The sequence below is a fragment of the Primulina eburnea genome, chromosome 18 (genome assembly GCF_022965805.1).
Source record: "Primulina eburnea isolate SZY01 chromosome 18, ASM2296580v1, whole genome shotgun sequence".
Lineage (NCBI taxonomy): Eukaryota > Viridiplantae > Streptophyta > Magnoliopsida > Lamiales > Gesneriaceae > Primulina > Primulina eburnea.
Window position 1 is genome coordinate 4,132,523 of NC_133118.1, and position 12,915 is coordinate 4,145,437.

Sequence of the window (12,915 nt, forward strand, 5' to 3'; positions counted from 1 at the left end):
TTTTAATCTGACAACCATGTTCGTATCTTTTCTATATTATATCAGTATTTTTTGGTGTTATGTCAAAAATTAAATCAAAATAAACGAAAATTAATAAATCTATTATACTAAGAGTATGTTTCTTTTAAGACGGTATCATAAATCTTTATCTGTAGACCGGTCAAACCTATCGATATTAACAATAAAAAGTAATACTCTTAGCATAAAAAGTAATAATTTTTCATGTATGACCCAAATAAGATATCTGTCTCACAAAATACGACATGTAAAACCATCTCACACCAATTTTTATCTCTTCGAAAGACGAAATTCGAAAAGTATGTAGACTAATTAGAAAAAAATAAAATTATTTGCATGGTCTGTTATATATTTATATAAATAAAAGGGTATTATAGTAAAAGAAACTGAACAAATGTGAAACTAAAGCCAAAAGAAGTCAACAGTCTGCTGCTGCTGTTCCCGTGTTTAGTATCGCTCTTCCTAGTTTTCATGAATTCAACACCATTTTCCTCGAATCGAACTCTCCAAAACTCGATTACGACCAGTTTCATTTATCTGATTGCACGGGGCCGATTGAAATTCGGAGTCATATACTTTTCACGAAGTTGTCGGATTCTTCCTGATCGTTTTTTCATCCATTGGTAAGCTGGTTTTTCGTATGAATTTAATCTAACAGGTTAAATTCAGCTGATTTATTTGATCGAGCTGACGATCAGTATTCTCAGTTTCCTTTTTTGTGGAAGATTTTTTGTGAATAGGTGTGGATTTTGTGTACAAAATGGGAGGTGTGTGTTCTGGCGGAACGTTGAAAAAGAGAAGGAATCCACCGGAGCCCGAGAATGACAATACTTCGAGGTTTTCAGGGAAGCTCAAATCAATGGGGAGTTTTGGTGAGCATAAAAATGACGATGATTCCTATCCGTATCCTGATGGGATTAATGTTTTCGGAAAGCTGCCGCCGAATTTGTATGATTCCGGTGAGCTGTACCTGTCGATTTCCCGCGAACTGAAGCCATCAACACCAGCTAGAACCTCACACAACAAGGTATATATGCTATTGACACGGAATATTCGAAGGTATGTGCGAGTTTTCATGTGTGTATGCTGTTGATATTGGATGGGATTGTGTTTTTTATTGAATGAGATTATTCAAGATTTGAGTTGGAAAAGACCAAGTTTAACAAATTATAATTGCTTTTTATCGGGGACCAGATTGATTCATCGTCTCATATGATTTGGAGTTGCACGGATTGGATTGTGTTTGCCACTTGTCTAATATCACCCCGTGAGCATTCATGTATGAGAAATAAAGAATGCTCGATATTTTGTGCAGCGACTAAATAATCTTTGTAGATTTGATAACTCGGCAGTTCCTGTGCACCTCCATAAAAAAGTATAATCGTTCTGTTGCCATTCTACTCTAATCTGATATATAGAATTTCAGTTCAAATGAAAGGATCTTGTTTTATGCTTTAGTTCCTTTTTTTTTTGGTTACGAATGAAGAACTGCTGAAACTACGTTGTGTTGGCATGATATATTTTTGCACCGACATTAAGGCAAGCTACTCTTATCTGACAGGCACCTCAAAGCTCATTTCTGGGAAAGGCTGGCATAGCAAGCCTTGAAATTGCTGTGGAAGTTTTAGATACTCTAGGTAGCAGCATGACAAATTTAAATTCTGGTGGATTTACAACTGGCGTGGTTTCTAGGGGAAACAGAATTTCTATTCTGGCATTTGAAGTCGCTAATACAATTGTAAAAGGCTCAAACTTGCTGCAGTCTCTTTCAGCAGAAAATGTCAAGTTTCTTAAAAGCAATATTTTGTGTTCAGAAGGGGTGCAACGGTTGGTTTCCACAGATATGGATGAGCTTCTTAGCATTGCTGCTGCTGATAAGAGGTACTGCATCTTTCTATTGTGAGTCTGTTTTCGCTGACAAAATCGTCTATCCTTAGCTCCTCTTCGCCCTCTTCAGTTCCTCTATGGATAAAATTTCGAGTAGTTTGTTTTTTGTTGGCCATTACATTTCACCACAATGCAGGGAGGAATTTGATGTCTTCTCTCGGGAGGTTGTCAGATTTGGAAACATGTGTAAAGACCCACAATGGCACAATCTTGACAGATTTTTCTCAAAGTAATTGAGACTTCAATCTCTATCTAGAAAACTCATTTTTTCTAAGAAATATGTCAGCTGAAGTAGCTTTCACCTAGTTAGGTTGGACACAGATCCGGAGATTCATAAGCAACAAAGAGAAGAGGCAGAAATTACCATGCTGGAACTTACCACTCTCGCTCAGCATACCTCCGTAAGTTACACATCATTCTTTTATGGGTTTTAATTATGGTTAATTGTTTCCAGTTACACTGGGTGATTGCCGGCTGCTTAGTGGCCAGCGAGGGCATAGACACTGCTATTGGGATGTCTAGTTGTTTGTCAAAATTTCTTCAATTACTCTTCTGTTTAAGAAAATCCGAAGATTCTATTGTTTTGTTAATTATAAGGCTGTTGCAACAACTCTATCACTTGACTTGTTTGATCAAGTGCTCATGAGTCATGTATTCTAGTTGGCCTTACTTGAGCTAGGAGAGTGGTACAGGAGGCTGTTTATACTGTGATTATTTATTGTAAGTATGCCCGAGCTAAATATGGTGTAAAGCTTTACTCAGCGTCTAGATACTTTGGATATGTTCCATTTAAAACTTAGCAAACATAGTTTGTAGTTTATTCTACTTCAAGGTTTTCATTTATATAGGATTTTTTTAATGTGCAGTGTGCCTACATGTATAGAGAGTCTTCCAAAATTGTCGTCTCATGTCAAACGAGTATATTAAAATATACCGCCAAGGAATTCAGACATGATTGATGAGATGAATTATTACTAGTGAGGCATCAAAAGTAAAAGTTATTCAAGCTGCTGAAACAAGCTGCCAAAAATTAATTCCACTCTACAGTCTTTTAGGTATATTTAATAGTGAAAGTGTTCACTTCATGATGCTGTGTGTGCAGGAATTATATCACGAGTTGCATGCTTTGGACAGATTTGAGCAAGATTATCAGAGGAAGCTAGAGGAAGTAGATTCGTTGCATCTACCTCGAAAAGGTTAGATATGATGTAATTATCCACAAAAACAAGCTATCCGTGAGTGATTATTAATCAGTTCTGTTGGGAGAGGTAATGAGCTGGGTGGCGGCGGCATGTGTAGGTGTGTAATTACAAAATGTACCTTGCGGAATTTGTAGTTGTCTGTTTAAAGATGTCTACTTTGCCTTTTATTCGTCAAGTATTCGTATTTTATCGTTCATGATTCGTTGATTGTCGCTTCATCTTGTATAAAAAATTTGAATTTATTATTATGGTACCCCAAATCTTTCTATCACTTGTTTGAACTAAACTTTAATTGTGTTGTGCATTAAGTTTACGAGTATGTAACTTGGTACTATGAAGCATCTCCTTGTCCGAAGTGTTTGTTGGATAGTGTATTGCTAGGTTGCATTTTCTCACAATGGGAAAGGGACTGTTGTGCAGCTGTATGAGATTTTATTGTTTATAGGCATTTGAGAAATCATTTAATCCGAGTATATATGAACCTTTGTGTCGGTGTTAATATGTTTCAGTAATGATTATATATTTTGATGTCTGGTAAATATATGCTGTCTCTAGGAAGGTGGAAATAGAAGATTAGGAGGTTGTAGGACTGTAACATGAGTTTTTTTGGATAATTCTCCTGCTGTCAAAAGTCAGATCGTCTTAATTGAGATGGGACTGCTTTATTTTATTTTATTATTTTTATTGCAGGAGAGAGTCTCGCAATGTTACAAAGTGAACTCAAGCACCAAAGAAAACTCGTGAAGAGCTCGAAAAAGAGATCTCTTTGGTCTAAAAGTTTGGAGCAGGTATCTCTCAAAGTCCCTCGGTTGTTGACGACAGAACCCCTTCATGCTATTTTCATGTTCCATCAAGTCCACTTTGCCACCGTACTTCTTATTTCATATTTGTGTTGTATAGTGATGGTCAATGAAACAAATACTAATTGATGTTTTACTCTTTAGATTTTGGAGAAGCTTGTTGACATAGTAACTTTCATTCATCAAGATATTTCAGATTCATTTGGAGATAATGGTACGAGAATCTTTTACTGTTTCGTGTTCTTTTTGCCTCTTTCTATGGGGTAAAGGGGGATGTTGCAATTTTGTATGATATTATCAGTGGCATAAATGTCACAAAGACTAATACATAGTGCATTCCCTCTCAGGATGGTTTCACTTAGTCATGAATATAGAATTTTGCTTGTCTTTGAGTTTTTATGGGTAATAATATTTTTCTTCACCCTGTTTCATCGACTCCAAACTTCCGACTATTGTGTCACTGTTGATTAATTTTCTCAAGGGAGTTATACTCTTGATTTTTGTTCTCTGTGGAAAGTCAAAGCAAACAAAACATGGTTGCTCATTTTTTCTCAGGAAAATGGTGATGATTTTGTCAAATTTAAGAAGCGGTAGAAATGTAGGAAAAAGGAAAATTCGAGACAATACAGGACTTTTCTGGTTCTGACATAAAGATCTATGTCCATGGTACCACATGCAGAGGACTAAAACTTTTAATCGTCTCTCTTGATTTAGATTCCAATCATCTATTTATATTGGAAAAATTCATTGAGGTAAATATAAAACTCTCTGTTGTAATATGAATCACGATTAGATCTGATCAAAGATAAGCTGGAAATGTTATCAAATTGGATTCTACAATATATTATTTGATTCAAAATACCCCCCTCAAGCGGAACGTGAAAATCTGAATCGGATAGTTGAACTTGAAGCACCAAAAAATATCTCGTAGGATGTTGTAATCTAAAACAAGCGAGACAGAAAGCAGACATGCAGATATACTTTGTCTAGCTGCAACTCCGAAGCTTCATGCTTTTCCTCAACATAGGATAGATCAAACATGCAGAGGGTACGGTAATGGCCAGTTCAAGGTCTGCAGTCTGAACAGATCATCAGAAGAGTTACCATTGTTTTTTCGATTAATGTTCAGGATTTTTTCACCAATTCATGCACATGAACAGTGATCGAGACTATTCTTGTGCACGGATATCATCACAAGTGACCCAAACCGCGACCATGATGGGCAGGCAGGCAGAACAGATTGTTAGAAGCATGGTTACTATTCATTACAGGATTTGCATTCAAGTAGCGGTAACAAGGGATATGTGAAGAGTGACAGAATTTTTTTGGGTCACAGATAGATAAAAAGCCCTAAATCGGAATTCCTACTGTGATATAATGTTGAATCTTGAACAGTTGCAGAATAAAGTGAAAAGAGAATGCAATACAATGTTGGATTTACGTAGTTATGTCACATGATGGAACTTGAAGCTCAAAAAGTCGCTGGAGAGTTATTTGGAACATGAGTTAGCATGTAATGGGGGAAGTTGTTGGGTTCACATGTTAAGAAAATAAAATCATATAAACTGTTATAGCTTAGAATAACATCTTTTGTTTATCACTTAGAAGATCTGTGTGTTTATGTCTTGTTGTTTTATGCTTCAATTGAGCAGGATTGGTGGCAGCTGCCAAGCTTTCTTCAAATAAAAATCCAGAAAGACTAGGCGTTGCTGGTCTTGCTTTACATTATGCTAACATAATTACACAAATCGATAACATTGTAAGTTTGTGACACGATTTATTTCTGTCGTAGTGTAATATATGATTTGTTGTGAACTTATTTCTGTGGTCAGTAATACTTGGTCTCGGTGATATTAATCTAACTAATTCTTATCTTGGTTGATATAAAATTTAAGGCATCACGACCAACCTCACTTCCTGCAAATGTGAGAGATACATTGTACAATGGGTTACCTCCAACTGTCAGGACTGCTATTCGTTCCCAATTACATGTAGTTGCTTCCAAGAGTAAGGTACACTCGCAAGTAGGTGCTTTAATTTTACGAACACTCAATTTTTATCTCATGCTCACGATCAGTAAAGTTTCCATGTTCTTTCTTTTGGTAGAATCACTGAAGTTAGATGTGTTATTGTGCATTTTGCAGCTCACTGTTTCTCTAGTCAAATCTGAGATGGAAAAAACTCTCCAGTGGCTTGTTCCAGTAGCTGTAGATACTACCAAGTGAGATGCTCTTAAGTAATTAAAAGAGTTATATGGCATAGTTTTGTCATATCTTGGAGCTTATCAATGCTTTAACATGTCATTTTTTATTTTCGGGTTTACAAGGCTGATTGTTTTGATATATATAATAACACACTGCTTTTTCCCTTGTTGGCAACCTGAACCAGAGCACATCAAGGGTTCGGATGGGTAGGAGAGTGGGCAAACAATGGGTAAGTCTTCATCTTGAGCTTAATCTCCTCTGGTACCTACATCTGTTGTCTCAGTTATCGACAAACATTTTGACTCACACAAATTGAGAAATGTAATCACCCGTTGTTTTCCCAAACAGTAATGAGTTTGGCAAGAAGACAGATGCACAAAACAATCTTATCCGCCTGCAGACACTCTATCATGCTGACAAACTAAAGGTGGAGTCATGCATTCTTGAGCTAGTAACGTGGCTTCATCATCTCATCAGCCTTGTAAGATATAGAGATAATGGACATAAACCTCTGCCTACAACTTCGCCGACTCGTAAAGAATTTAGCTTATATGCCAAAAACATCGAGCTTCATAAATACAAAATTTCTTTAGAGGACAGAAATCTTTTGGAAGAGGTCATGAAAAGGAGGAAGCCAGCTCTCGGGCTAAGCAAAAGCCAAGAGTTTGGAATGGTGAAGACGAGAAAAAATAAAGTTTGGTCATTGAGTAGGAGCACAGGCAGCTCCCCACGCAGAGAATTGAATCATCCGAAGGCTGATGCTTTGGATATACTCGACGGGCTTGACTCAACCTTTTTAGCTCCTAGACATGATCTTATATGAAGCATTCATTCTTTTATTTGATTTGTCTTGCATATATGAATCTGGGCTACTTTTGTATATATCCTTCTTGTGTGTATTTTGATATTTTTGCCAGTTGGAGGCAGAGTTACTGTATAGACGACAAACACACTGCTATAGTTTTGTTAGACGACGTCCAAACCAAATCTCTGCCTCTCATTGTTGGAAACGTCGAATTGTTCTATGCATTTGCGAGTGCCTACCATGAGTTTTAAGACTGCCCGGGGATGCGACATTGGGGTCCTGGATACTACCTGGTGTAGTCATGTAGTGAAAGATACCGAATTAAGTTAATTCCTTTGTCTTTGGTAGCAGCATATCTTTTTTGATGATCCTCGTATTTTCATTCTGAAAAATTGTGATTTATCATGCTTTCCAGAAGTATTGGCATAGATTTCATCATCATCTATCGATATGAATTATAGGGATGCAAGCTAATCGAATCGAGCTAAACTATGAAAAAGTTTATCCTCTGAGTAAATCTGTTGAGACGAATTTTTATCTATGAGACGGGTCAACCCTACCGATATTCATGATAAAATGTAATACTCTTAGCATAAAAAGTAATATTTTTTCATTATGACCCAAATAAAAGATCCGTCTCAAAAAATACAACCCCTGAAATCTTCTCACACAAATTTTTTCCTCTCCTAATATGTGCATGGTATTAAAATTAACATCAATTTTCCTTTTGATCAACCCAAACTTCGACCAAAATTTTAAATATTTGGGATTTTGGACGTGCTACCCTTGGTGATCATAGTATTTTGACCCACGATTAAAGAAAATTGTTTTTTGTAACACAATGAAAAGATTATATTATCAGCTACTTTTAGGATACATCAAGGAGAGGCTGTCTTACAATTATATTTTCGTAGTAGTTCCAGAGCAAGATGAATATTATCAACAATCGAACGCCCTTTCACAAATGCACATTGCGCCAGATCTACAAGGGAATCAAGAACAACGACTAGTCGTGTAGCAAGGATTTTGGATGTAATCTTGCACATCACATAACATCAGGAGATGGGCATCTAGTCCATTCACAAGAGATGCATGAGATGAAGTCGGGACCAGAGCAATGACTGTTCGATCAATTTTATTTATATGAGCTTAGATGTAAATAAATACGTTGTAGGTTGTCTATTAAGTTAAACCCAAAGTAAAGTGATCAATTAAGGTTTCAAGTTATTGGGCTTTAATGTATCTTATATGTTTAATGTGTAGAGACATAAATGTAATTTCAGTTTTATGACGAGCTAAAACAGAAATATCAAAAGATATTGATAAACATTATTTATATATGGGTCATGGTCCCCAGATCACGGGACATCATGTTCCTTATTCTCTTCATCATTAAGAAAATAGTTCAGAAGAGAAAATTAAAGGATTATTCCAAGGAAAGAGCGCGTAGATCTGGAATATCAATACACGTTCTAAAGAATTCATAATTTTGGCTTCAGATATGCTTCCGCTTAAGATTTCAGTCAAATTCTTAATAATTTATCTTGATAGATTTTGCGGTTTATGGATTTTCCCTGCATGATTAGGTTGCTTAAGAAGCGGCTCGAGTGAAAGAATTCTAACATTATCTCATTGAGATCTTCCGGATGATGCCCCAAGAGTTTATATAGAAAAAAGCATTATAACCATTCGGCCCGGAGCTTTATCATTTCCTATATCAAATAAAGAATCTTTAATTTCGTCCAAAGATGTATCCATAGCTAGGCGCCACTGTTGGTCCAATCTACTCCATCACATTGGCTAGCCGATCCCAATAGATTGGAATAGAAACCAACCATTCAGATGCAATCTCCTCAATACCCAATCGCCAAGACACGAATTTCGAGCTACCCAAGATAAGATAGAAGAATCTATAATCTTTTAAAATCGAATCACCTGAGCTAATATCAAATTAATACAAAATTATACAAAATTTACATATAAAATTATTTTAAAAAATTTGAGTCATCTCGAGTGACAATGAAAGTGGCTCCGCCACAATCAATACCCCAAGTGTATTCACCATTATCTTTGCAAAGAGAAGTAATAGAATTGCTTGTGCATTGAAAGAAATCAGTCTTGTGTTTTTCTTGGGCAAAATAATGGAGATGAGGTGGTCGGCAAATGAGTGCATTAAATAAAGAAAACGCATTCCACAATATGCATATAGAGCTTTATAAATAGAGCTCCCCTCTTCTCATTCCAGTCATCTTTTTATCGAGTTTTCTTTCATCTTACAGCATTTGAATGCTTAGTTCTATAATATTTATGAGGTGTTTTGTTCTCCTATATTAAGAGGGTGTGTGTTCTCTTTGAAAACACAGTGAGCGATTTGTCTATAGTGAAATTCTTTTTATCTTGTCCATGGTTTTTACCCTAATAATTTTGGGAGGTTTTCTACGTAAATCTCGATGTCTAATTTATTCTTTATTTTCATATTATTATCTCAAATTGTTATACATAGGACCAACAGTTCTATTCGGATGATTTGATCCGATTTAATATTTGAAAACGAAACAAATTTTTGCATGTATATATAGCTGTGAAGCTGACAAATAAAAAGTCTGCATAGTTCATCATTTCTTGCATTCTAAGCTGGAGTAGGTGCCAACACGTGTCTTTTAAAATTTAAATTAATTTGGCACAAATGACTGAGTGTGCGACCGACTTCCCTCAAATATTGATTAGGCTTAAAATTATTATATTTTTTTTCACTTTTTTTATAATATTTACTTTTATTTCCTTTAAAAAAATTACTTTTTCCCTCGAATCTCTATTTTCTAGCTTCGTCATTGATAATAACAAACTTATAGTTTACAAATAAATAAAATAAAATTTATACAAGCGACTCCTGTCCTGTAGATTCAACGCGAAATGTTCATTTATCCTATCTGTTTAAAATGGTTGTTTAGATGGTCTCTAATCTTACTAGTGTATTTTCAGCAATATTATTCATCATGTGAGAATATATTTATTTAGTTTTATCTTATTTTACTTAGTTTTCATGATTGTTTCACTTGATAAAAAAGAAAAAACTAAAAGCAAAAATAAAAGACAGAGAAATTTAAAGTGGTTCAGTCACACTGACCTATATCCACAGGGCTGCACCTAACTATCAAGCAAATCCACTAAACTTCAATATCGTTACAATCATATAAGAACTCATTCAAATAAAAAGACCATCTTTTTTAATGACGCATCTATGACGAACACATTCAGCAAACTTTAGTTGGTGGGCAACACTCTCTTCAACTCTACTTTGATCGAACTCCCTTCGATGAAATGAAGATTGTTCTATCCCGAGAACGTCATCTTCCCGTCCCTAAGAATGTATGACAACGAATGAACAATCATTTATATAAGAGTAGGTCTCTTGTCCGACGATCTCGCGAATCTTTAATTGTGAGACGGATCAACCCTACCGATATTCACAATAAAAGTAATACTTTTTTATGGATGACCCAAATAAAAGATCTGTCTCACAAAATACGACTCGTGAGACTGTCTCACACTGCTTTTATATAAAAGACCTCATCATATATATATATTTCAAATCTTGCATCAAATCTTCTCATGTAAATCAAGATAATATATTTCTATAATATCTTCAACAATCACAAGATATATTTTGTCTCCAAAAATTTTCAAATAAATATTTTAAATTTTCTTGTCAAAATAATCATAAAATTAAGTCAACAAAACATAATACTTTATAAGCGATGATACCTCTGGGATAGCCCAGGTCATGGGTATGGATTGTGCCTGGATCATGGTGGGATGGCGGAAAGGGCTCGTGAGTTGCAAAGAAAGGGAATACCCGTGAAATCATCCACCCGGACAACTTGAGGCCCGAGCTGAAGGGCAAATTCCAGGCTGATGACTCACCACCCGGCTTCCCTCGATATGAACACCACACTCGAGTGTACTGTTAGAATAGGATATGGGCAGCTGTTCCATCTCTGACACCGATCCAAATGGTTGACAACATTAGACAAGGAAGATATGACTAGTACATGACTTGACATGTCAGAATATATGATATGATCAGCCTCCATACTATAATTAGTAGATAGTACGAAAAACAAGGTCATCATTACTTCTCCGACTATAAATACCAGGTTCTCTTTTTGCATTTAAGACACACAGATATTGAATACATAAGCATTCATTACTCATTTTATGGCCTAAAGTCTTTCATTCATACCAATATCACAACCATCATTTGGTTACATTGGTCCTTTGTTGAGTCATTCACTGACTTAAGCATCGGAGTGGTCACGCCGGACACCTTTCCGGCGCTCATTCACTTGGTTATCTTCTTGATCGCAGGTCGCCATAGTTATCCGGGAAGGAAGCTTCTGGTTCAGACATTCATAATATTACTCTTCTTTCGTTCATCATCTTGATAGAAGATCCGGTGGAACACCAGATCCTGCTCATCCATTTTACTCGAATCGCATCAAGCGATATAGTATATCATCATATTGTATTTTGATCCACTAAACTTGTTAATCTTTAAACATTTCTATATAATCAACGTATCTATTTGTCTGCATACACATAGTCGTAACGTGGTGTATCATATTTTCTGGATATTGTCTGGGTCATATTTGTATATGACATCGTATTCGTGTCTCCATATTCATAAGTGCACAAAATTGATCATGGCGAACTTATCATTTTATAATTTATCTTTATTCCCGATTTTATTTATCCGAGTTTTGCATAAATTAAATTTTACGACATTAATTTTTCGTTTGCTAATTAATTTTGTTTTTTTTTTCCGAGTAATACTCATACGGATCAATAATATTACAAAGTTTTCCCATCAAAAAAGGTTACACTCCATCACCACTCTTTTTTTAGTTCATACGTCACGGATGAAATTCGGAGATGATGCAACCATGTTCCAGTCTATGTTATTCAATTGGCACACTTAATTCTTGCTCTAACCCTTATTTTATAAGTTCGGTTGTAAAAAAATGATTTTTTTTTTTAGAAATTAATGTTCATATTACCTTTTTTAAAAAAGAAAACTTAAATGATATTTAATTTTTTACTTTAATATTTCTAGATGAAGAACACATTCTTTTCTAAGGTCATACACAAATTTAGTAATAAATAGAAAATAATTCATGATTGTGGGAGATCAAGATTTCAAATTAAGACGATTTCTCGAGTTCGAAGTCCAACTACAACAAATTTATCTCTCACTAAAAAAATATAACTTACTGGTTATTTTAGTTTTTGACTATCAAATATTAAATTAAAAAATTTCTCCTTGTTAAATCAATATTTGTGTCCACTTTTATAATAAATTAGCAGAATATTTTGTGTGTATATGTATATATCAATACTTACAATACATTGTTATGTAACTTTATGGATGAATTTTTTTTACGCCAAACCAAACTAGATGAATTTATTGAAATGAAAATACAGTTATAAGTGAAAGAAAGAACAAAAACAATAAAATATGAGGATGAACTCAGGAAACGAGACTAGCATAACAATGAGCTACCACATTCGCTTGTCGCTGAATAGATTTTACCAAAAGCAACAGTTCTTGTAGCAGAATATGAATATATGATCGAATGTGCACCCAAATTCAGAGATATTCGGCCAGTTTTCTCGAATAGATGACTCACAACCATAACATCAACTTCAAACTCCACCTGACGTAATAGTTACGACTTAACTGCAGCGACAGATAGGCGGCCAGAGAGAGAGCTCGCCTTATATACATATATAAATATATTTATATATATATATATATATATATATATATATATATTTAAATAAAAAATTATATGTAATGAATGTGGGAGTGTCTTTTCGCTCTCCACATTCTTGAGTTGGTTGTGGCTCATTATTGTGGAGTGTCTTTTGACTTTTCACATTCTTGAGTTAATTGAAGACTTTTGGCTCTTCATATTCTTGAGTAAATGGGAAGATTAATT

The 12,915-nt window shown here is 35.1% G+C and overlaps 1 protein-coding gene across 3 annotated transcripts; it reads left to right on the forward strand.

The window, feature by feature from the left end:
* Positions 1 to 420: 420 nt before the first annotated feature.
* On the forward strand, positions 421 to 7,246 carry LOC140819469 (protein PSK SIMULATOR 2-like). 3 transcript variants are annotated; one of them, XM_073179577.1, is made up of 13 exons: positions 421 to 649; positions 786 to 1,045; positions 1,580 to 1,899; positions 2,042 to 2,134; positions 2,216 to 2,306; positions 3,008 to 3,101; positions 3,798 to 3,895; positions 4,052 to 4,121; positions 5,560 to 5,666; positions 5,803 to 5,919; positions 6,052 to 6,128; positions 6,296 to 6,340; positions 6,460 to 7,246. In XM_073179577.1, exons 2-13 carry the CDS (start codon positions 878 to 880, stop codon positions 6,932 to 6,934), a joined length of 1,755 nt encoding a protein of 584 aa, XP_073035678.1. In that variant the 5' UTR covers positions 421 to 649; positions 786 to 877; the 3' UTR covers positions 6,935 to 7,246. The 3 variants fall into 3 exon arrangements, with proteins under 3 accessions (XP_073035678.1, XP_073035675.1, XP_073035676.1); XM_073179574.1 differs by having other exon boundaries at positions 421 to 641; positions 744 to 1,045; XM_073179575.1 differs by having other exon boundaries at positions 421 to 641; positions 744 to 1,045; positions 5,803 to 5,914; positions 6,050 to 6,128.
* The last annotated feature ends 5,669 nt before the right edge of the window (positions 7,247 to 12,915 follow it).

What these genes read in the sequence shown, in the direction of transcription:
- LOC140819469 (XM_073179574.1), top strand. Translation starts at nt 779, where the DNA reads ATGGGAGGTGTGTGTTCTGGCGGAACGTTGAAAAAGAGAAGGAATCCA. An exon ending in CTAGAACCTCACACAACAAG is followed by an intron (nt 1,046 to 1,579) that starts GTATATATGCTA and finishes CTTATCTGACAG; the next exon opens with GCACCTCAAAGCTCATTTCT. An exon ending in GTTGCATCTACCTCGAAAAG is followed by an intron (nt 3,102 to 3,797) that starts GTTAGATATGAT and finishes TTTTTATTGCAG; the next exon opens with GAGAGAGTCTCGCAATGTTA.